This window comes from Epithele typhae, assembly GCF_022376455.1.
Source record: "Epithele typhae strain CBS 203.58 chromosome Unknown BXZ73scaffold_93, whole genome shotgun sequence".
Classification (NCBI taxonomy): Eukaryota; Fungi; Basidiomycota; class Agaricomycetes; order Polyporales; family Epitheliaceae; genus Epithele; species Epithele typhae.
Window position 1 is genome coordinate 105,148 of NW_025954284.1, and position 23,011 is coordinate 128,158.

At 58.2% G+C, this 23,011-nt stretch overlaps 6 protein-coding genes across 6 annotated transcripts; 2 read left to right on the forward strand and 4 right to left on the reverse strand.

Moving 5' to 3' along the window:
- Positions 1 to 757: 757 nt before the first annotated feature.
- BXZ73DRAFT_106878 (uncharacterized protein) lies at positions 758 to 1,590 on the forward strand (the record flags this gene model as incomplete). Its single annotated transcript, XM_048016757.1, has 6 exons — positions 758 to 839; positions 902 to 925; positions 982 to 1,043; positions 1,109 to 1,336; positions 1,391 to 1,493; positions 1,550 to 1,590. The coding sequence occupies 6 exons, from the start codon at positions 758 to 760 to the stop codon at positions 1,588 to 1,590; spliced, it is 540 nt and encodes a 179-aa protein (XP_047872312.1).
- A 648-nt stretch (positions 1,591 to 2,238) lies between these two features.
- Positions 2,239 to 4,855, reverse strand: BXZ73DRAFT_106879 (uncharacterized protein; the record flags this gene model as incomplete). The annotated part of the gene is made up of 5 exons (XM_048016758.1): positions 2,239 to 2,484; positions 2,541 to 2,644; positions 2,705 to 2,780; positions 4,177 to 4,514; positions 4,594 to 4,855. The coding sequence occupies 5 exons, from the start codon at positions 4,853 to 4,855 to the stop codon at positions 2,239 to 2,241; spliced, it is 1,026 nt and encodes a 341-aa protein (XP_047872313.1).
- Positions 4,856 to 7,443: 2,588 nt separating this feature from the next.
- Positions 7,444 to 7,701, reverse strand: BXZ73DRAFT_55382 (uncharacterized protein; the record flags this gene model as incomplete). Its single annotated transcript, XM_048021335.1, is given in 2 exon segments — positions 7,444 to 7,542; positions 7,555 to 7,701. Coding segments are annotated over 2 exon segments (246 nt in total), but the record flags the coding sequence as incomplete, so codon positions are not given.
- A 1,978-nt stretch (positions 7,702 to 9,679) lies between these two features.
- BXZ73DRAFT_55377 (Serine/threonine-protein kinase) lies at positions 9,680 to 16,496 on the forward strand (the record flags this gene model as incomplete). The annotated part of the gene is made up of 29 exons (XM_048021333.1): positions 9,680 to 9,730; positions 9,780 to 9,830; positions 9,881 to 9,969; positions 10,337 to 10,484; positions 10,540 to 10,647; positions 10,699 to 10,966; positions 11,017 to 11,339; positions 11,393 to 11,456; positions 11,506 to 11,683; positions 11,729 to 11,871; positions 11,920 to 12,267; positions 12,457 to 12,908; positions 13,094 to 13,141; positions 13,196 to 13,285; positions 13,336 to 13,376; positions 13,402 to 13,445; positions 13,495 to 13,587; positions 13,639 to 13,684; positions 13,745 to 13,808; positions 13,862 to 13,991; positions 14,046 to 14,168; positions 14,220 to 14,586; positions 14,641 to 14,816; positions 14,876 to 15,037; positions 15,091 to 15,334; positions 15,392 to 15,763; positions 15,815 to 15,897; positions 15,951 to 16,169; positions 16,222 to 16,496. The coding sequence occupies 29 exons, from the start codon at positions 9,680 to 9,682 to the stop codon at positions 16,494 to 16,496; spliced, it is 4,800 nt and encodes a 1,599-aa protein (XP_047872315.1).
- Positions 16,497 to 16,943: 447 nt separating this feature from the next.
- BXZ73DRAFT_55384 (uncharacterized protein) lies at positions 16,944 to 18,648 on the reverse strand (the record flags this gene model as incomplete). The annotated part of the gene is made up of 3 exons (XM_048021337.1): positions 16,944 to 18,017; positions 18,058 to 18,207; positions 18,364 to 18,648. The coding sequence occupies 3 exons, from the start codon at positions 18,646 to 18,648 to the stop codon at positions 16,944 to 16,946; spliced, it is 1,509 nt and encodes a 502-aa protein (XP_047872316.1).
- A 485-nt stretch (positions 18,649 to 19,133) lies between these two features.
- Positions 19,134 to 22,692, reverse strand: BXZ73DRAFT_92935 (uncharacterized protein; the record flags this gene model as incomplete). The annotated part of the gene is made up of 9 exons (XM_048026529.1): positions 19,134 to 19,804; positions 19,859 to 20,462; positions 20,514 to 20,610; positions 20,944 to 21,119; positions 21,184 to 21,313; positions 21,617 to 21,845; positions 21,905 to 22,106; positions 22,167 to 22,326; positions 22,349 to 22,692. 9 exons carry the CDS (start codon positions 22,690 to 22,692, stop codon positions 19,134 to 19,136), a joined length of 2,613 nt encoding a protein of 870 aa, XP_047872317.1.
- Positions 22,693 to 23,011: the final 319 nt, after the last annotated feature.

Sequence of the window (23,011 nt, forward strand, 5' to 3'; positions counted from 1 at the left end):
TAGCCTGGGATGATTTACGGGGTCTATCCGAAACAGATCCCCGGAGGCGTTCTTCCAAGCAGGTACCACAATGAAGGGATCGCCATCGTGGTTCAATGACGCCGCGACCTATGACAAACGTGCGCGACAGGGCGAGCTTGAAGGTCTTAATGCGCTCTCTCTGCTCTTCTTCGATCGAATGAAGCTTCGAAAGAGGGCGCGGGTGGAAACTCTGGCATGTTCTCGCCTCAAGAGCCAGGTCTAGCCCCAGGCCCCCAGCCCAGCACTCTCATGTCCGCCATTGCAGCGGCGATGCCCTGTCCTCTGTCAGTAAGATAGTCTTCGTCAATTCAAAATCATGACGACAGGTAAGTCGTAATACTCACGCACGTCGTGCGTCGTGCGTGTCACGGGAGAGTGCAACTTGGGTATCGGGGCGTATACGTCGCACCTAAAGACAGCGAAATGCATCCCGGTCACGCGCTTCTGCTTCCAGGCAGCGCGAGCTGAGTTCTGTCTGTCCTTCACACATCCGTGGAGCACCACTAGTACCTTGCACGACCTGGGCCCTCGGCAGTACTCAGTAAGGAGACCCTTCTGCCTTGGATGCGTGCCAGGCCCGCCTGGAAGACGATCATGTGGACGCGCTTTGGCGCATAGAGCGGGCCATGTACGAGCATTCGTGCAGACCTGGCGTGCGCATAAAAGAGGGCTGAGACTCTGGTACCTCCATCGAGCCCCGCCTCACACTCGTCCACTGTTCGCCCTCCAGCACACGATGCAAAGCTACTTGGGAACCGCTCTCATCGGAGGAAGCCAGGGCACGTTGAACGACGGCCTGCTCTTCCTGAACAGCGGTGGTGAGTTGTTGTACTGACGATACGTTAACGGGTAGCAGACCGCTGACCTTGCTCCTTGACAGGAAACCTGGTGCTGAACGACACCGGTGAGCGCTCCCTTCGCATGACCCATTCCAGTGTCGTTGACTCACCGAACACACAGGGAAGGACACGCTCAACGCCTCCAACCCTGTCAAGAAGATCGACATCGCCCATGGTTGGGTGGTACGTAGCCCGCTTTCAACGTGTTGAGAAGCGTGCTCACCGTCGGCTCCTGACCGTGGTACCAGGTGGACGGGATTAACGTCACGTACAGACTCACCAGTGGCGGCACGTCCGTGGTGTCCCACGGCACCGTCCTCAGCCCCCCGAGCAGCTCCGTGACGCTCGGAGACAACGAAGTGCTGGTGGCCGTGTTTGGCCGCGCGGGGATGCACTCGTACTACAAACGTGAGCTCGTGAACAGCATCGGGTTCGTCATCTTCGACACTGTCGGTATCAAGACGCGCACCGCGGGGGTAAGTGTCACGCCCGAACACGAGCATCACTGAGGTACTGACGTTGAGCGACAGCCGTTCGGGAACGGGGATGGAACCAACCAAGGCAAGGCGTTCTACACGTCCGACGTGCTCGCATTTGGCAGCTTCACGACCACGAATGGAACGAGCGCCGCAAGTGAGTACGCCATTTATACGACCAATGAGACATGCTTACCCCGATGGATGGGACAGTGGGTCTTTCCGGGCTTATGGTGTACAAGAAGCCGGCGTGATAGACGCGGCGTGGCGATCGTTCAACGTTCAACCCTAACGAAGGGACCTGCAGTCTGGATGGAAATCGGGTCAGAGTTTCTTGAAATGTATTTGTAGTGTTTGGAACTGTCACCAGTACGCACCATAAACGCAGTGCATCATGCCTCCGACTTTGAGCGTGTTTCCGACGGGTTTGCATGCCGGGCGCCGACTCGATCCACTGTGGGCCTGTCAAAGAGTGACAGGGGCGCAGATGCTGGGTGAAAAGCGCCAATCACCCTCGAACGTGGGGATAAGTGAGTGATGGGTGATGTGACAGGCGAAATTCCCTGCGCGCGAATTCACCGCCTGTCCTAGGGTTGTTCACCCCATTCTGAGCGCGCGAGTTCTCTTACCCAAGCACCTAGTCGTGAATTATCGATTTCCACCTGTTGCGCGGGTACAATCACGATTCACTAGCTTCAGATGGGACTCGATTCCCGCGGTACACTTTTCGTGATCAGAGCCGCCCAGTGCCATTCCATTACACTAAGTAACATCTCGAACACATAGCTACTGTACGCCGTGCCTACACACGTCGACATGTCTTCTGCCAATGTATCTGAGCGGTATACGCTCGATGCGCCGACACGTCAAGGTTGCGCGCCTCATGCCGGCCCTCGTACTCCTTATCCACGCGCGATATCGTCGGCCGCGAGCGACAGTGCCAGGATTGCCGCGTCCGAGTCCGCAAGCGAAATGACCAACGACACAGGCGATACCCTCGGCTCCAAAGTCACGTTCGCGGGGGGCAATTCAGGTGAAGCACAGTTATTGTCTGCACTTGTGGCGTCGGCGCGGTGGTCGTCGAGGTCGGTCGTGCGGAGGACTTGCTCGAGCTTGTCTTGACGGCGGTCGTTGACGATGGGGGACTGCTAGAGGCCTTGATTGGAGTACCTCTAATCATGCTAGGGATAGTCCTCAAGACGACAGAAGAGGCGAGCGGCGACACCCAGTGGCGCGTGTACGACTGGGGCATCGCGAGGTTGCCAGCACTAAGGGACGGCGGGGCTCTGTGTGCCCATCGCCAGGTTGCTGGTGGTGACAGTGAGCGGCCTAGGGTCTCCCCGGAGGGGCGTATTCCCGTGTTCGCACCTTCGGGGACCGCGAGAGGGGGCATCATGCCGTGGACAGGAGTGACGGGCTTCCTCCGCTTGGGTGCGGCAAAGGGCTAGCTAGGAGTCCACGGAGCACCGGGCTGGACGGGGGCGGGGACAATGGGCGGGTGGCTTTGCTGTGTCGGCGAAGGATATGCTTGTCGACCATGTTGAGGCCACTGGGGAGTCGCATCTGCTGGGCCTGTTGATGAGGGGTCTGCAGGGGTCCGTGACTTGTGCCCGTCGAAGGTCGGCTGGGGAGAGCTGATTGCTTCCGCCCATCGACTGGCTGATACCGGGGTGGCGGAATGGTCCAGACGCGTTGGGGGGCATAGTAGACCCACACAGGACGGGCATTGGCTGCAATGGTACGTCGGGTCTGCCACCCTGTCCTTGCGCGTGGGTGCATGAAAGGCGAGTATGCACGGCAGTGGTGAGGCCGTCTCCGCTAGGCTCAGCCATCGAATTTACCGGAGCTCCTCCAATCATGCTGGGTACTACGGTCCCTGAGACGACGGGACTCGGGAGAGGCGGCGGTGGTCGCGGAGGGCCGAATCAATGTCTGGCGCGTGGGCGTCCGCCACGAGCACTGTGTTTGTGACCGCAACGATGACGACCGTCAGGGCGAACTTCGAAGCGCAGCTGAGCCTGCGGCTTCGCTTTCTCCGCATCCAGCGCCGCCCCCGCTGCCTCCCTTCCGCGGCACACGGCGTGCTCATCTGGAAAACCTTCACTTGCAAATTAGTGCTTATCACTCTAACACAAGGTCTAACACAGATAACGGAGCGATAATTTGCGCTCATTTGCAATTCCGCGCTCACGCAGTGCTAACTAGTGCAAATACATGCTCAGGTAGTTCTAACCAGTGCAAACGACACTCTCATGTTGTTCTAAACAATGCTAACTGTAACGTCGTGTGCAAGATGGTGCTAGTAATCACAAGTCTCAGCATACACATACTAGTTCAAATCTGCACGAGCGCAGCGGGCGAGATCTCAGGGAACCCAATCGCGGGCGCGCGAAGTCTTTGGTGGCCCGTGGTCGGGGAGCGCGACGCCACAGTGACCGCGCGTGATCTCGCGCTAGCAGCGCACGAGCTCCTGTAGGGCACGCGGGGGCGATGTGGACATGGGCTAGGTGAGTGACGTCGATCGTGGATAATGTGGGCGAGGTGGACGAGGTGTCAACACGGTGACACAGGTGTAGTAGGCGAAATGAGAACCACGGGCGACGACCGACGGTGGGGCCAATAGCGGCATGGCGGGAGATGGGTGTGGCTAGCGCAAGCGCAGGGAGCGAGATATCACGGAAGCCGATCGCCAGCCTCGTGCGGAAAGTCTTCCGCAGCTTGCGGTCGGGGAGCGTAGTCTTGCACACACGGCAAAGACGCCTTCGGCCCGTGCATGCATTAGACGGTACACATGATCAGCGTAATGTATCGCGCAACGGAGGGATGGTTGACCGACGGACCTTGGGATCTGAACCGCAAACATTAACGTTGACCACGGGTTCGCGCACACCCGAGCCGCCGCAGTCTCCGCACTTCGAGCGCGACGCGGCCGGCTCGACGGCGCGGCGGAGGTGTACGAACCCGGACCAAAATCCGGAGAGGAGGGAGGCCGCACGGGGGAGGCCGGTATCAGCGAAGACGTCCATGTAGTGCGCATCGTCCCGTCGTGTTTGATGGAGGGCGTAGGCGATGAAGTTGGCGAGGGGGAGTGGGACGGCAGGAGGGATGGAGGTGGATAATGGCGACAGGTCCGGACACGCGAACAAATGCGTGATGAAGCGCGTGCAAGCTTCGCGGTCTCTTCATGACCGTAGTACGGGTCCTAGTGGGAGATTAGGAATACGGAAAAGGCAGGTGGGGGAGGCGCGGGGACTCACGGCCACTTGGTGCGAGCTCAAGCCAGAGGGCCGGATGGCAGGCTTTGAATGCCTCTTGAACGGCGAGGGGTGGCGAGCAGTGGAGGGACCAGAGACTGATGTGGGACAGATGGAGGGAAAGACGGGGAACGCACGACAACAGTGTGTGGGGGTGAGCGCCCTTGCTCTCCACGTGGACCGTGCTGCGGACGGTGAAGCCGTGGTCGACGATGTAGCCGTTCGCGCAGGAGACGAGGAACTTGCTGGACTCGATGGCTGGCATGCTGGACTCGAGCAGTGGCCTGTGAAGGCTACGAGAGGCGAGCGCGCGAACGCGGAGCGGGAGTTGTATTGCTTGGCGTCGGGGGAGACGGCGACGTCGAGCTTCGGGATGTCAAGGAAGGAGGATTGCGGGCACGCGGGGCAGGCCCGCACCTGCATGCCTCGCATGTACACGCGTGTGAGGGTGCTGGTTCGGAGGCCATGGCGAGATGGGACGGGTGAGGAGGCGAGGCGAGGAAGAGAAGGATCGGAGAGATCAAGGGCAGTTCAGACCGAGGAGTCGGAGTAGGACGACGGAAACAACGAGCTCGGGTGGTGCTGGCAGTGCCAAGCGCTGGAGCCCACGCGATGCCCATCGATTCCCACGCGTCCCTAAAGTGGAGCCGCACTGTGCCAGCGTGTCCTTCATTCGTCCACCAATCTCTCCTCCTCCCTCTTCCACGACCTGCCCACCTTCTCCCGCAATTGGGGCTGGACCGTCTCCTGCAACGTCCCGGCTCATTCACGGTGCGTCCCCTTATCCCCTCAATGCGTCATCATCATCGCCAGGGACACCCAAGGTATCGGCCGCGACATCGCCCTCTGACGAGTCGGCCTCTCCGACATCCCATGCGAGCAGACAAACCGTTGAGCTGACCGCCGGGCTTGACCCACGTCGCCCGCCTCGCTACCTACTGTCACGCTCATTCAGTGCGGCAAATCGTGCGCTCTCCGCCCGCCCGGCAGCTTCCTGTGGCACCTGTCCAGCGGGACGTCGCCCAGCCTGAAGCAATCCTTCGCCACCTCGTCGCCCGCGTCGATGTCCGCGTCACCCACGCCGTCTCCATCTCGCCCCCGTGTTGCCCACATCCGCATCGCTCGTGTCGGGCCCGAGCCGCGTGAACGTGAGCGTCCTTGGCTTCTAATGTTAGGTTAAGCGCTGACTGACCCTCGCGCGCGCCCACAGGTCTACAGCTTCACTGGCACTATGACTCGCTCACCCACCAGGGACAACCGCACGGGTCGGACATAATCCGAACGACCTGTCACCACCAGCCTGCCTGTGCTGTGGTCGTATGCGGCGCTACGTTTAGGTAGCGCACGGACTTTCTGCGGGCGGGCTCAGGGACTCCGCTCTCGGGGTGAGGGAGTTTGGCGTCCAGTGCTGTGAGTGGCCTGCGTCCTTGTTTTTATGTTTTCCACCAAGGCCGACTGACACACCGCGGCCAGCCTGCGGGAATACCCCGACCAATGCTAGGGAAGAAGACACGTGAAACTCGGGAATCCGACGTTAGTGATGATGCCCAACCTCCGTGTGTTCATAACTCTGACCAAGCTTCCAGTGAGGCGTGCCGAGGGCCCAAGCGACTTTCAGTGACACCCGTGTCGCCCGAATCGCCCACGTCGTTCACCTTGCCCGCATCGCCTGTGTCCCACCTGTGTCGCTCACCTCACCCGCTTCTCCCGTATCGCCAGTATTGCTCGCTGCACTGGATTCTTTTGTCTTTGTTGTCGTCTTTAGTCTGTACTCTGTACTTCATAGTATGACAAATATAAATTTGTTTGCCTCTCATATACGCTTTCGTGAATTATTGAGTGCATTGTATGAACATATTAGTTGCTATTTAGTGCGCTTCAGCTCTAATGTACATCTATCTCCAGCTAATTGAGTGCTCATTAGTGCAAAATCTTCGCAAACGATCAGAAAACACCCTTTATAAGTGGGTGAGTACACTAATTTGCTCTAACATGCTAATTTGCGCTAATTGGGCTGATTTACTGCAAACCAGCACTAATTATGGCAGATTTGCAAGTGAGGGTTTTCCTGATGCTGAAGGTGGCGCGAGACCGCCCTGCGGAAGAGCGTGGCGCAGTGCTCATCCTGCGCGTCACTATCAGCTTGAGATGACGGCTAGGCACTGCCCCGAGCAACCCAGCAAGGACGACAGGGACGCACCATCTGATCGGACATCTTGTGGGATGCGACCTACTTGACGAGCTGTGCCAACGCGTCTGCGGACACCTTCTGCATCTTGACCTACTCCTTGTCGTAGCCCTCCATCTTGTACTGACCGTCGGCTGACAAGCACGTCGAGCTCGAATGTGAGCTCCGTGGACGGTGCAGGCGAGGATGTAGTCGCGGCGACCTTGTTCGTGGCGAAGGAGGAAAGCATAGACTCATTCATATGTAGCGTCGAGGTGCCGTCCATGCAGGAGTGCTCGCCGACTTGCCATTCCCGAAGATGATGGCTGAAGATGAGGAAGTTAAGGGCGAGGCGGAGATACATAGATCACGTAAACGCATCTCGATTCTTGTCGTGGAAGCAATTTGTGCGATGGCCGACCTCACGGGTAGCGGGGGAGCAGTCGTCTACGCAGACCATCGCAGACTCAATTCCCTTGAGCGTAGCTCCATTTCTTGGACGGTGCGGGAAGGAGAGCTTCATGGGCCTTGGCAGGATATAAGGACACGCACAGGAAATGCATGAAAAACACTCACGTCGGTCCAGATATCACGTTTCTCGGATGTCAACACTTGATGAGCTGCCCGGAACGCCTCGCGTGGCTCGGCCACGCCTTGTCGTCGACGTGGACGCGGGCATGATACTATTAGCCCATGTATACGACCTCGTTCCACCATCCCGCAAGCCGGTTCGCGCAACCGGGGTCCGCTGAGAGCGCCTGGAGGCGCTCCTGCAGGACCTTCGTCTAGTCCAAAACAACGAATGCGTTGACGGCCACCTTCGTGGTCGCGAACTCGGCCGGGGTGAGGTGCAGCCTTGAGGATTCGAGGTACTTGGCGGCCGTGAAAAAGATGGTGGGCACAGGGAGGTGCAGGAGGGAGGATTCGTAGCGGAGCGTGGGGCCCTGAGGCCTGAGGTTTGGACATGTACATCGGACTTGCGGGGCGCAGAAGACGGACTCGTGAAAGCGGTAGGGGCCTGGTAAGTAGGGCGCAGTTACTACCACGCGGGTAGTAACGATTCCCACGCTCCCGCTCTTGTGCAACGCGCGACGCGCGTCCCTGCTCGAGCGACGAGCTTCGCCTCTTGTCTCCTCCCCTCCCCTTCCTCCTCCTCCTCTATCAAATTCCCCAACCTCTAGCTGTTTCACCGTTCCCCGCAGCCTCTTCCTTGGACCCCCATTTCGCCCACCTCACCAGCCATGCCCTGGACCACGCCCCTCCGCCTCCCTCCGCGCCGCCGCCCGCCCGCTGCTGCCCACCGTCCCGCGTCGCAGGAAGGCACAGATAAGCGTGTCAGGTTATCTATACGCGTCCATTGGACCCACCTCCATTTAGTCAAGGCGTGCAAGTACGGGCTCAACGTGTAGCAGGTTAGTGTTTCCTCCGCTGCATTCACTCATGCCCTTCTTATGTACCGCGTATCTCGTACCGCGTCCCTAGGTCGCCGAGAAGCACCTTAACCGTGAGTTTAAGAAGAACATCTCGGGAATTTGTGAGTACCCCCGTTGCGATCTCCCGCCCTGCTCCTACTCATCTGCTGCTCCTCTAGGAGCCCACGTCGTCTCCATTCATTTCGAGAGCGCAGCCAGCGGCACATGTCCGCTTTCGTCTGGCGGTCATCTCGTGCCCGGCAAAGGCACAGACGTCTCGTTCTGGATTCAAGAGCGCGAGGGACAGATGAAGACGCAACGGTTACGGTGCGTTCTTGTGTCGTTTTCCGGTGACCATGGGCGGCCGCTGACCGTCATGCTCTTCCCGGTTTGTGTGCAAATCATGTACGTGATAAAGCACCTCCAATCCCCCCTCATGAACTTGTCCCTTATCGTGCACTCACGATGTCTGTCGGTGCTGATCCAGCCCAACAGGCGTCCTCCTCGGCTGGGAGATCAAGCTCATGCGCGAACGCTCGCTGCGCGCTCAAGGAAAAGGGTGCTCGCCTGTAGACTCAGATGCTCAAAGAGCCCGCCGGCAGGTCCAGGACAGGCTCGGCATGGACGTCGACGAGCTCGTCGACGCCTTCTCAAGTCAGGACGACGAATGACGACGAATGACGATGACGACGAAGGGACCGACAGATCAGGAGGTCATGGGTACCACGGTGAGACCTGGTTCTGGCGGAGCCGGTGAGTCGATTGTCCACACAGACTGCAGCTCGAGCGTCGACTTCATGTAGCCTCGTCTTCCGTATTCAAATCACCATGTTATTGCTGTTGATTATTCCGAATTCGGTGTGCTCCAATTTCACTACATTTATTGGTGCAAAACATTCTTGTGCGATGGCTGTAAATGCTGGTAATAGTGGTGAAAACAGAACGGTAACAAAGTCTTTCCAATGAGCGCATTTTCACTCGTTTACTTGTCAATCAATGAATCCATACTCGACCAGACACATGGCCATTTCCACCTCTTCTAAGTTGGTGAATGGTTGCAAAATCTTAGTTAAAAACCCCTTCTCCGTTCACCAAGTCAGACGGCAGAAACCGACTGGCGCTAATGACACGAACCTCGTTGTTCTCACCACAACCGGAGGTCAATACCACCCAGAACAGCCAGGTGATGTGACAGGTGAGTTTCACCTCTTCGAGGGCACACAGTGATCGTGGTCGCGGGAGCAGCTTCTGCGTTGCTTCTGCGATGGCGGCTGGCGCCCATAAATCGAAAAGGCGCCAGAGTCGGGACCACGTGATCGGGTGGCTCGTGCCGCGGCCTGCCGCCGCACGAGAGGCGGGGGCGCACGCGCAGGCTGCTCGCCTTTGACCACCACCCAACGCCCTTTTCCTCCTTCTCCACCGACGGCGCGATGCACACTTGAGTTGCCGAGGTCCCTTGGGCCCTCCCCTTCTCAGGCCTTCTCCGTATCCACACCTGGCGATCTCCACCATGGACCCAACCATCGAGGATCTACAATTGCAGGAAATCACCGCACTCAAGGTCTGTCGCTGCTCTCTTCCCCTGCACCCCCTCATCTCACGCCGCCCAGAGCATATATGACCGCGATTTTATTGAGAGCCCGCCTCCCAAGGCGTGGAAGGTCCGTACGCCTCCCCGTGGCTTCTGCACCACGCTCACGGGCCGCTGCAGCAAGCCGCCAGACTACCCGAATTCACAATCAGAGTCACGTACCCCCTCGACGAACACGCAGAGAAGATCTTCTTTCATCTCAACGTGAGGTGAGTACAACTCGCTTGCTGCTCTCGCGCGTTTCCCCGCACGCACTTCATCGGTGGCTGGAGCGCGGACCGTCGTTCGCGCAGAATTAGGCGCCCATCAATGACTGCGACATAGTCATTGTGAGTCACTGAGCGGGCTGCTCGCGTCGCCTAGTCCGCGCTTCACTTGCTTCTCCGTGGCTATGACTCCAAGCTATCTCAGTCTACTACAGATGAAATGCTCGTGGTGTATAGCCGCCGGTGATTGCCCTACACCACGAGATTGTTGCTGAGTGGAGCATGAGCCGTCCATCCAGTTGATCTTCCTATCTGTACACCATAAAGTTCTACGTGGCGAATTTCATTATTGATTTTCCGGTATCCGCAGGCTACCTCGGACGTACCCAACGGGTGTTTGTCCTATTTTTACGATACAACCTCCTATTGCTGGCCTGCGCACTGACGAGGTCTCGAAACTCAACCATGCCATTCACGAAGAAGCACAGAAGAAGAAGGGAGAGGAGATGGTCTTTCAGGTCTGTCCCCCAAGCCGCCCACGTTTCTCTCCCTCACATCTTCATCCATGGCTAGATGGTATGCTTCGCAAAGGAGTGGATGGAGGCGTACGTCAAGCCCGTCGCCGAGGTCAAGGGTTCCCTCGCGACCCAGATGACTCAACGTGCTCTCGATGCGGAGAAGGTACGTCTCTGAATGTCATTCCCGCCGCCCCTCGTACTTATACTTCGTCAGGTGAAACGACAACAAGCAGAAGAAGAAGCCGCCCGACAACGAGAACGTCAAGCCGAGGAAGCGCGACGCCTCAACGAGCAAATCCTCGAGGATACCCAACGACGAGTGGCCGAGCGCGAACGCTTTCAACAGGCGCGCAGGCGTGCTATGTCCGATGCAACCGAGGTGCCGTCAATTGAAGATGCGACACCGACCGAGTCCTTTGATCTAGAGATCAAGTGGCAGGACCAGACCTTCAACAGAGTACGCCTGTTCCACCCCCGGCAAGGTATGTTGCTAGCCTGTAGTATTCCTGGGGTGATGTCTTAAGTCTTCCAGAACTCTTGGGCACCGTCTTCCAAGCGGATCCTGTCAGCGACGAGCCTGTCGTCAGCCTTCCCTTGGAATTGCTCTCCATCACGTTCCAGTCGCATTATTACACCACCCCGCAAGGTCGGAAGAAGCTCAAGCAGGTCGAGAGCGAGTTGCACCGTCTAGCTGGTATCCGGCATCAGAACCTCTTGGCCGTTCTCGCCGCAAAGCTCACGACACCGAATGCCAGCACGCCTCCACGCTTGCTCATCCTCACGGAGAAACGGCCCCCAGTCACCTTGCACGATGTGCTGGAAGACACGGATCGGTTGCGCGAAGACCGAGCGACAGTGAGCTCAACATTCTACCTTATATTGGTCCCACATCTTTATCCCGTCTGCAGGACTACCTGGCTCAGGTTCTTTCTGCTCTCCAAGTCGTACATAACTCGGACGTCGTCCATCGAGGTGAAGCGTTTATGAACAGCAGTGATGACGTCATCTGACCCTAACCCAGGGCTCGATCTGAAGTGCATTGGGCTCGCGCCTTCGTCGAGCGAAACGAGCTCGTCGAGGATCATCAAAGTATTCCACGTCGGCTGGCTAACACGTCTGCTCGATCTCCACCGTTCGGATCCTCTTGGACCCAATATTGTCACCAAGCCTACAGAGGAAGAAACCGTACCGGAAGGATGGTGAGTACCTGCGTGATCTCGTGGCCGGTGGATGCTGAATCGAAGGCACAGGCTTCCGCCTGTAGAGTCTATGCTCGACTATACGAAGGGCCGTGACATCCATGCGATCGGCGTCGTGCTGCTACAGATGCTCCTCGGTCGCGACGTCATGTACAAGTTCCCCGATCCGCAGACGGCTATTCGCATCGGTGTGTCCGGTTGCTCTCACTTCAGCTCACCAGCTGACTTTCTGACAGCCGAGATGTCGTCCTTATTGTCTCTCAAGGCTGCCGTGATGCTCGCTCCCGCGAAGAGAGGTGGCGTGACGTGTCAGACGCTCCTCATGGATCTCACGTCTCCCCCACATCCGCCTACCAGCCTGCGTACCCCGACCATCCCGTATTCCACTTCTAGCATGAAGACCCCGACTGTGAACGGTTTTGCCGTCGGTTCTCCGGAGAACGACTACTTCAAGATGCCCCCGCCAGCTGCCCGACGCGCGAGTCGATGGAAGGAGGATTGGGAGGAGCTCGAAATTCTGGGTCGCGGCGGTTTCGGACAAGTCGTGAAGGCGCGCAACAAGATCGACAACCGGATCTACGCCAGTATGTCCCCTCTCTTTCATCAGGCCCCGTTCACCGTTTGGCCGGGTTTCGGTTTGCCCCGACAAGCACGCGCTCTGAGGAACCCTGGAGTCGGAGCCCGTCGAGGCGGACCGTTCCGGCGGGCAAACCCAATCCTAGCGGAAAGGTGAACGAGGTCTCACTCTGTACAGGGCTAATCTGCGACCCCAGTCAAGAAGATCAAGCTGCGCGACGTTCGGAATGACAAGATCTACCGCGAAGTCAGCGCCCTCAGTCGGCTGAACCACCGCTTCGTCGTTCGGTACTACACGACGTGGGTCGAGACCGCGGACGCGCCCGCGCTGCCACCCACCGGGTCCGAGTCGGAGGACTCGGACATAACGGAACTCACTGCGGACGGGACCGCGGACGGGACTGCAGACGGGCACGGGCACACGATGACGCACTTTCCGGAGGACGAAGACGAGCAGTTCACGACGTTCGACCTCCGCGATCTCGATCTGTCCGTGAGTGCAGGGCGAACGAACTCGACGTTCCCAAGCATCCACTTCACCCGGACGAGCTCGCAGAATGACGGGGACAACGGAAGCGATACGAGCGACGAGATCACGGATGTCGAGGAGGTTGAAGAGGAGGAGGATGCGGAGTTCGATCCACTCGCGGTCCCGGGGGAGAAGCTGGGAAATGAGTTTGCGATCACGCGACGGACATCGCCGATTAAGATACAGGGCGGAAGGGGGCGGAAGGGGGCACGACCTCCGAAGCGTAGGCCGCCAGCGCTGAACATCCCGCGTCGAGTGCTGTACATTCAGATGGTGCGTCTTCGTTGATGTCCTGTTTGGAAAAGATTCTGAACTGTGCCCAGGAATTCGTCGAGAGGCAGACGCTTCGAGAGGTACATTGATGTTCGACTACAATGTGACTTAATCTCACACTCGTTTTCTTTTAGCGAATCGCGGAAGGGCTCGATGAAGACGAGGCGTGGCGATTGTTCCACCAAGTTGTAGACGCCCTCGTCCACATGTCCAGTCTTGGCATCGTGTGTAGTGTTCTTTTCCATCTGTCCAACCCGTACTGATTGTGTTGTAGCTGCACAGAGACATCAAGCTCACGAACATTTTCGTTGGTGGGTAATTTCTTTGTCAAATGGATGAGAACGTACGTTGACAGTTCCATAGATGCCAAGGGCGACTGCAAAGGTACGCTCGACGCGCTTCGGTCCGTAGCACACATCCTCAGGCTTCGCAGTCGGTGACTTTGGTCTTGCGACGGAGAGTATGGACGCCGTTGATCCCTCCGACAAGCCCGCAACGAAGGTCAATCATGAAGATATCACTCTCGGTTCGTGCTCAGCCTTCATGTGTTTGGCCGCCGCTTAACCATAATTTGAAGATGTTGGTACCAGATTGTACATGGCCCCAGAGATGATTGGCTCGGAGTCGGGACTGTTTGAGGCTCTCGACGGCAAGAAGTTCGGAAAGAAGCTGAAGCTCCCAAGTGTCGCTAAGGCGGAGAAGACGAAGCCACGCAACAACGCGAAAGCGGACATGTACAGCCTTGGAGTGAGTCGTGAGACGCCCCTGGACAGGCGAAGTACTTATTTGGGCGCCGATAGATCGTCTTTTTCGAGATGAACTACCTCTTTAAGACCGACTCCGAGAGGAGCAAAGTCTTGCCTGACCTGCGGCTTCCAGCGGTCGTCTTCCCATCTGACTGGGATACGAAGCGAACAAGGCAGAGGCAGAGTACGTCTACCTCGAGCCGTTGTTCGCCGCAAAGAAGATGACCATTGTACATAGTCATTACATGGCTTCTGCAGCACGACCCGGACAAGAGGCCCAGCGCCAAGCAGCTCTCACAGAGCCCCCTGCTTCCACCCAGAGTCGAAGACGAGTATGTCATGGGTGCTCTCAACATGATTGGTAGAATTTTTTGGTCCCCTTCAACGACTGCCGGTACTGAGTTCTCGACAGCACAAGCCGACTCTCCTCATCTTCCTGCTGTTCTGTCGACGCTCTTCAAACAGCCCGTGAAGCCGCATCGCGCGCTCGTCTACGACCAAGTCGAGGAGGTCCCCGAGCACCTCAACCTCAACGCCCTCGTGATCGACCACCTCGAGCAAATCTTCCACCTCCATGGCGCCATCAACTCCGAGCCGCCCCTACTCATGCCCGTTGTCAACCCAGTCGACGATGATCCGAATCGGGCGGTGCTTCTCGACCGTCATGGTGAGGTCGTTACTCTTCCGCATCACGGACTTCCGCGGTTCGCGCGCGCGGCCGCGCGTGCGGCGTACAACCGCATCAAGCGATATCAAGTCTGCGATATATATCGTCCGAAGTGAGTTTGCTGCGCGAAGTGACTGATTGGGCCGTTGACCATGCGTGCGCACAGTCTGACTGGGGGACACCCGACTACGGCCAAGGTTGCGATCTACGACATCATTACGTCTGACCTGAAGAACGGCTTGGCGGCCGCGGCTGGGGAGGGCATCGCGATACTCAACAACTGCCTGGATGTGTTCGGCGACCTGTGGCAACACTACAGTATCTTCATTTCGCACTCTGCCAGTAAGTCATGCTCTTTTGTCGAGGGCAACGTATTTTAATGGCTATGCGCGTGTTTACAGTCCATGAAACCATGCAGTCGCGACTCCCGCAGGAGCTCAAGGACGACGTGATGGCATTGATAAACAACCCGAAGATGTCCAATGCCCAGAAGCGGAATAATCTCAAGCTTAAGGGCGTCTCGCGCGCCGTCATCGACGAGTTGGAAGTCCTCACCATGACCTGTAAGTTCCACCCATCCTCTATAAAGTCCACTCAGAGTATGACACGTACATAGACGACTCCGTGGACGCACTCGTCGAGCGCCTGGAGAAGACGTCGCCCGCGCTGCTGGAACTTCTCAATCCGTGCATCAAAGAGATACGGAGCACCATCCAGTTTTCCGAGGCATCCGGGGGCACCCGACCGATGGCCATTGACCCGCTGATGCTAGACAATCGCAGCAGTTACTTTGCGCATGGCGTCTGCTTCACCGCGGCGCGCAAGACCAAGCGCTCTGATGTTCTCGCCGCAGGTGGCCGGTCTGTCTCCACGTCTCCCTTGCTTTCTTCGGAGCCAATGCTGACCGTGGTCGATAGCTACGACCACCTCATCCGCCGATATGCGAACCCGACGACAGAGCAGCCAATGCGCGCGGCGATGGCGTTCCAGATCTACCTGGAGAAGATCACTACGACACTCGCGCCGTACCAGAACGCGTTTATCGACTCGCAGATGAACTCCGGGGAGCCGAAGTCGTTCGGCTATTGGAGCCCGCGCCGGTGCGACGTCTACGTGGTGTCGTACAACCCGGGGCACATGCTCGAGCGTCTTGAGGTCGTTTCACAGCTGTGGAAGCATGGCGTGAGCGCAGACGTCATGTACGAGAGCGTTTTCGAGAAGGTCGACAGTGTATTTGAGCGCGGCGGCAAGGAGGACTACTATGAGTGGTGCCAAACTGAGGGGATTTTGTGAGTCGCATTCTATGGTGAAGTATTTGTCAGCTCATTATCGATCTCTAGATTCATGGTGTACGTCAAACCTCGGAATAACCTCTCGACCGTGTACAAGGTCATGAGTGTTCTTCGCGGCACCGAGACAGAAGGTGCTCCGCTTCGCTTTCCTCCCACTACATTACACTAACCTACAAGTCCACAGTGCAGGCCCAAGACCTCATCAGCTTCCTCCAAGACCACATCGCTGAGCAAAAGCGCTTCGACTCAACGCTCACCAACATGCCCTGCACCACCATCGAGACCACCCCGGCGCACGCCGATCCGGCGCCCCAGAAGGCTGCGCCGCCCCCGCACACGATCGTGGTGCTCCCGGGTGACAGCAAGAAGCGTAAGGGAATGAAGACCATGTACAGCAATAAGGGTGCGTCTTCTCACCACCTCGCTCTCCGCGTACTTGTCTGACACCTCTGCAGCCTTCGAGAGCGCCAACACATTCCGGTCGGTCGTCGCCGACCTGCGTACCGTCGCCGTCGAGGTCACCGCGCCGGTCTTCGACGAGATGGCGAAGAACGGGAGCTGGCTGACGAGCGACGACGGACTCCGCGCGATCGCGGCGGGGCTCCCGACGCAGCACGCGGGATACGCGCAGCAGGTCCGGGATGCGATCGTGAAGCTGCGGGAGGAGGGTCAGAAGTACGTGCTGTTGTACGGGATCAGGCAGGATCGACTCGCGCTGTTGACGTTGTAGAACGTACGTGGACTCGGGATTGAGTTCGAACAAGGACGAGCTATCTGTGACCGCTTGCTATCTATGTTCATGTATTTATATATATGCCCGCATCTGTATTATATGAATGGCACACGAATTTCGGTCTCTCTTTCAGGCGTGACCACCTTGTGTGTAGCTGCTTCCGTCACGATAGGATTCGACAGATGGAAACAGTATCATGCGTTTATGTGAAGACAGTGTGGATCTGTACTCTGTACTATCGCATACGACAAAGACGACTTACTCGTATCGTGCAAGTATATCCGTAGGCGTCGGTACCGTACTATCATTCGTGAAAGCATATATTCACCATAAGCCGCTCACCCAGAAGGTTCCTCGAGGTGCGACAGCACACGCACACCAAACAATGCGCAGACAAACCGCCTCTATCATCAACAGACGCTAGCTACGCACAAACATCAATCACTATGCCTCCACGACGACCTCGGGCTTCGGTGCGACTTGGCTGACGCGACGCGGCGCGGGCGTCTTGATCTCCTTGAGGCCCTCGACCGCGCCCGTGCGCCACTCCCCGCCCCAGCCCTGCCTGCGTTCCCTGCGCACCGTGCGTGGCGTCGGCGGCACACGCTGGCCAGCGCGGCGCGCGGTGCTGTGCGTACGCCGGACGCCCTGCGGGCGGTACGACTGGCGAACCCAGTACGGCGCGCGAGGCGAGCGCACTTCGACCGCGGGCGTGGTGGGCGTGGTGAGCTCGAGGCCGTAGATCGTCGCGCGGGCGGCGGTTTGCTGTTGCTGCATGTGCGAGTCCTCGTCCGCGGGCGTCGCGGGCGCGAACGAGCGGCGGCGGGGCGGGAGCTGGAGGACGACGGTGTAGGAGGCGCGGGAGGACGCGGAGCGCGTGGCGGAGGGGGGCGGCGGCGCGAGGGTGGGTGCGAGGGAGGTGCGGGCGGTGGGCGTCCGTGGGGAGGGCACGCGGATGACGAGCGTGTAGCGTGCGGTGCGGCGCCGGGAGGTGGTCGCGGTCGCGTAGGTGAAACGCGACACGCGTGCGGAGAGCGGGGAGCGCGGGTCGGCGGTGAGCGGGGTGGGGATGTGCGCCGAGTGGGAGGCGGGGGACGCAGAGTGTGGGACAATGAAGCTCATACGTGCGGTCGGTGTCGCGGTCGGCGACTCGCGCAGGAAGCTCATCGACACGCTCCGCCGGCAGCGGCCCAGACGGCCGTCGACGATGCTGCACGCCGTGTACGCGCTGGACGCCGGGCGGCTCGTGAACGCCGAAGTGGGGGTCGGGCCCGCGGTGGTCGGCGACGGCTGCCAGGTTGAGATCCGGTAAAGGTCGAGATACGTGTCCGGGACGTCGGTCGGGATGGGCAGGAAGGCGGGGAGCTCGTCGACAACGGTGTCCCGGAATGCGCGGGAGACGCGGGCGAGGCGACGGAGACCAACGTAGCGTTCCTGCCGCATCGCCGTGGTCTCGATGGGCGAGAACGGGGAGAGGGGCGAGAGGGGGCTGAGGAGCATGCCGGGGCTGCGGGGCGTCTTCAACCGCGGTGCACGCAGAGATATGCCAGAAACAGACGTACCTGCGTCGCTTGGCGGGTGCAGAGGCCATCGCCATCGTGCGCCAGATCGGGGTCGGGAGGTCGAGCGAGGCGGGTACGGCCTTGCGCGCGAACGGCCGAGTCGGCGGGGTGAGCGCGACGTCGTCCGCCTGCTCTGGTTCACGGATCTCCGGAAGGTCCTTGTTCACACTGAGCGGGGTCGCTGCCAGCGGCCGTGCCTCCATCGCCTGGCGTACCTTGCGCGCCTTCACCTCTGCCACCTCCCGGACGAGCTCCTCGACCTCGACCTCGACCTCGACGGTTCCACGCTTGTCGGTGAAGACGTTCGCCGGCAGCTTGTAGCGCAAAATCGGGGCAGGCGGGGCCTTGCGGCCCTTTCCCTTGTGCTTGCCTGCACTCTTCAGCGGCGACCGCGCTGACGCGGACACTGGTGGGCGGGCGGACTGGGGGCGGGGAGAGGCGGGGATGATGTCGATGACGGGGGTGGCACCGAGGAGCTGTTCGACCTTCTTGCTCGACTTTTCGACACGCTTGCGGTCCAGGCCACGGAGGCGCTTGAAGACGGGAACGGGGGCGAGGACGAAGGAACGACGGGAGTTGCGAAACATCCTTGTGCAAAGAACGAGTTAAAGTGAGAAAGAACAAGAGAGCTGGCTGGACGAGAAGAAAATAAACGGGAAGGACCAGCCAGAGAGACAAGAAGGGGGGAAAGGCAAGGTCGACCGGGACGAAGAAAGGAGAGGCTGAAACGGCGTTACATATGTATGTGTTCGGCAAGCCGTCGCTGTTTCCAGCGACGAGGAGGGCCACGCACCGCTTTGTGTGATCAACATCTCGGCCGCGCATCAGACGAGCCCCTGTTCTGTTCCCGCTACCATCTCCGGCGTCGACGTCGGTTGAGGTGCAGACATCAGTAACTTCCAAATTCCCTGAATCTCTGAATCCCCGGATTTCAGGGATTTCAGGGATCCAGGAGAACCGGGACCATACAGGGCGCACAGGGCGACGCAGGGATCCAGGACGCCCGGCGCACGCAGGGCTTCAGGCGTCAGGGCGCCTCGCGCGGGATTCAGGACTCGGGCTGCTAATCAGCCTAGTACAGTAGTTCGTGTAGGTGGTAATCTACGTACATGTTCAGATAGTACCTATTGAACGCATCTAAGGAGTCCGAAAAATGAAATGTGTCTGGAACTCGAGTTCGTCCATAAACACTGATGAGGTGACATGCTCGAACAATGGAGGCAACGGGGATAACGTCGTACACGGGGTGTCCATTCTCAAGCTCTGGGTGAACAATCCACATACCGGTCGCGAGATCGATCTGTTCCTCGCGTACATACCAGCGTACAATGGCGCATTCGTACGTATTTCCATCGTATGGAACGGAGACAAACGCGTGAACGCGGGCGACCATCATCCCATCGATGGTCTCTGCATGAACCGCATCCCCGCCGAGGTTCACAAGGACGGTGTCGTAGCGCGCGTGCCCCTTCCACCAACGCGGCGTGCTACGGATCATCTCGCGGGTCATACCACCAGGGTTGGCAACATCACTGGGAGCGTAGAACACAGCCGTCGCGCTGTGGTATACCGAGAGAAGGGTACGCGCATGCAGGAAAGGGCACTGAAGGAGGTCGACATTGGCGTGGTTTTCAGCATCCGGGTTATCGAGGTTGAGCTGCGCGTACAGGAATCGGCGCAACATCTCTACGAGGCGTGGCTGCTGAAGGATCTGAGCAACTACGTGCGCGCGCTTTTTGTATGCTGTGAAAGCGCAACATTAACGTAGCTCGAAGTGGACGAATAGCGAGGACTTGCCTGGCCATGCGGAGAGCGTAACCTCCGCTTGAGGTACGTCGCCTGCAGCAGCCTGCGCGGCAAGCTCTCGGAACAGGGCGTCTTCCAGCTGCTCAGGGTCGAGGACGTCTTCGACATCGCTGTCGTCAGAGGCAGCGTCTTCTAGGTCAAGGTTGCGCAGAGCGTCAGAGAGAACATCGCCATTGATCATGCCATGGCGTCCGTAGTTGACACGTGCGGAAGCTAGCTTGCTCTTCCTCACGAGCTTGAGGAGAATTTGCTCGAGTGGGTTGCGACGATTGGACTCACGCCAGGGCTTCTTGACAGCTGGGATGTGCTTAGACTCCGTGATAGTACTGCATACGCCATTGGGCGAGCCGAACTGCCGGATCATACGCGGGAAGTGGACGAGGGCATGCTGTCGCGGTAGCTCGAAGTCGTCGCGCACGCCGGCGTCTTTGAATACTGTGCGGAGGTCGTGGAACCGCACAAGAAGTTCCTCCATGGCGTGAATGCTGTTTGAATCATGGGAGGGCCGTCGTGCGATATAGCAGAAGTCAAGAAACGTCTTGACGCATTGAACAACGTCCACTGGAACGTGACCGGCTATCGCAGGCAGGAAGACCTGTATATGCGTCAGTTCGTGCATGTGTTGTCATGAAAGGAGTGATATTACCTTCATGAGAGCCTTAGAATCGTCGCCGGTCCACTGCTTGAACTTCCTCCCTTGCGGGAATCGCCGCAGTCCAGGGAATGGGGCAACAGCAGATATCCTTTAAACAGTATTTAGTATCTGTAAGACACAAAGAGGGTGCGTGACGCGACGAGCTGGACACGCCAGGATCCTCGGCCCCGACGCGTGCCATCCTGGTCATGGCCGGTGGGGCGCTCGACGGCCTGATGCTTCCTTCTCGCCCCGCGCGACGACCATGACCCTGACGTGTCCTGCTCGCCGCGCGAGGCGAGCGCGAGGAAATCGGCCGGACGCGCAGAGCGTGGCGAGAAGACCGCGTGGAGCAGGGCAGGCGAGACGTATGGAGCGGGGCGAGCAGGACGCGCCGCTCTCCATTCACTGAGCTTCGTAAAGAGAGTGCATGACAACTCACCGTCGGTCAATATCATCAATTATCTTGTTCCCTACACGTTCGCCGTGCACAATCTTGATGTAGTCGAGAACCCACTCGACAAGGTGATCCTTGAAGACACCTTTAACGAGTTGGTGTAGGATATCGGGGGTGAGCAACTCATGTATATCGGCACGAGGGAAGTGAGTTGTGAAAGGCTAGAAATAAGTGGTATTAGCATCAGAGCGACAATAATGCAATATATAGTGTATAAACACATACTTCGACGTCTGGATTGATCCCGAAGATGACCCAGGCATCCTTTGGGGTGCAAAGTTCACGGATCATCGCCGTGAGCTCATGGGTGCGGCGGTCGCCCTCGAGGAAATCGTCTTTGGGGATAGAGAGGCATCTAGTAGTTCCGAGTTAGCCACTGAAATACGTCGAAACCGATACCATTACAAAGGTCAGGTGTCGCGGCGAGCGCAGCGACGACCTCTGCGCCGCACTCAGGTGTCTCGCTCTGCGCATCAGATACGCCTCCCTGGCCTTGTCGCGCAGGGTGAGCAGCATACGTCACGCGCATCAAGCGCGTGGCCAGCCACAAGCAGGACACGCGTCAGGTCCGAGGATCCTGGCGTGTCCAGCTCGTCGCGTCAAGCACAGCAAGGTAACAGGTTGAAGCGGAGATGCGGAGACGAGAAACCGAACTTACTGTCCACACCACATGTATACCACACCCGACACGTAGACCTGCTCGAGGTAATCGGCGATGAATGGTCCCGCTTGGAATATTGCACGGCGAAAATGGAGGTCGGGACATCGGAGCACGTGGGGCTTGGTCATTCCGGGGCGCAGAGGCATGAGCAGAGCGGTGAGTGAGGAATGATAGACTTGTTTCTTGAAGACTCGAAAATCTTCGTCATCTTCGAACTCGCGAGAGGCTGAAGAGATCTAACGTAAGGATATGTTCTCACAAGATGCGCAGTGGAATAGAACCTACTGTGTGGGATGGGCAAGAACGCCACAGGGATGACGCTTTCTCGATGAGACCGGCGCATAGAGTTGTGTATGTTGCCGATGGACATGTATGTTGGATAGAACTCTTGATGCCCAGTAGCAACTGAGACCGTTGTCTTGTCAGCTCCAAGCACAATGGGAACGAGCATGCCTCCTTGCGTTGATGGGTCAATGCTAATTTCATCCTGCCGCATCGCAAGGTTACATCTCGCAAGAGACGAGATTATAATGAGGTAGTTACTCACCGCTTTATCAAATGACCATTGACCTGACATCATGTTCGATACTTGCCGGCAATCCGGAGCCGTGTACTCCTTGAATGGGACATAATCGAAGTGGTTGACGAATTCAGGATTGCCAACGAGAGTCTTGACGACTTCTAGGGAGTTGCGTATGTGCAGAATACTAATAGGTATCGCGCTTCCACGGCGGCGAGTGAGGGCCAAGAGGACCGCGATAACGGACGGCAACAGTACGCCACAATGCCTCACCGCACTCGATCGCGTCAATCGCGTCGAGGATCTGTTGCTTCGACCGATAGAAGGGGCAGTAGTCAGGCATACCGTCAGTCGTGAACTTGGCGGCGAGGATGCGAAGGAGCTTCTTGAGGTTGGCATGAGACTGCGGGCTGTCCTCAACCACCCATTCGACAAATTCGAAAGTGGCCCGATCGTCAAACGGCTCCCAGGTGATATTGTCGTTGAGAGGAGTTGGAGGAGTGTTTGGAGGAAGGAAATGGCCGTATTTGTTGCAAGGCAAGGCTAGCATCATAGCGCAGAGGGGAGTTTTAGTAGGCAGGCAGGCATACAGGAGAGTTTGAGCACACCATTCAAGTTTGGATGAGACACGATATGAGACGGAGGCGGCAGCGGTTTTGGATGCTTGTGCTGGAGCCGATGGGAGCGCCAAGCGCGTTCGGTGAGGATGTCGGACTCGTGGCAGAAGCCACAGTGGTACGGCATCAGTAGATGCGGTTAGGATGGGTCATGAGAGTGGTGGGTGTGGTGGGGCAGGGGTGGTGGTCGCTGCACACAAGAGGTGCGCGTCGGTGGCATGTGAAGTGAAAGGCGCCGAGCAGCGACTCGCTGCG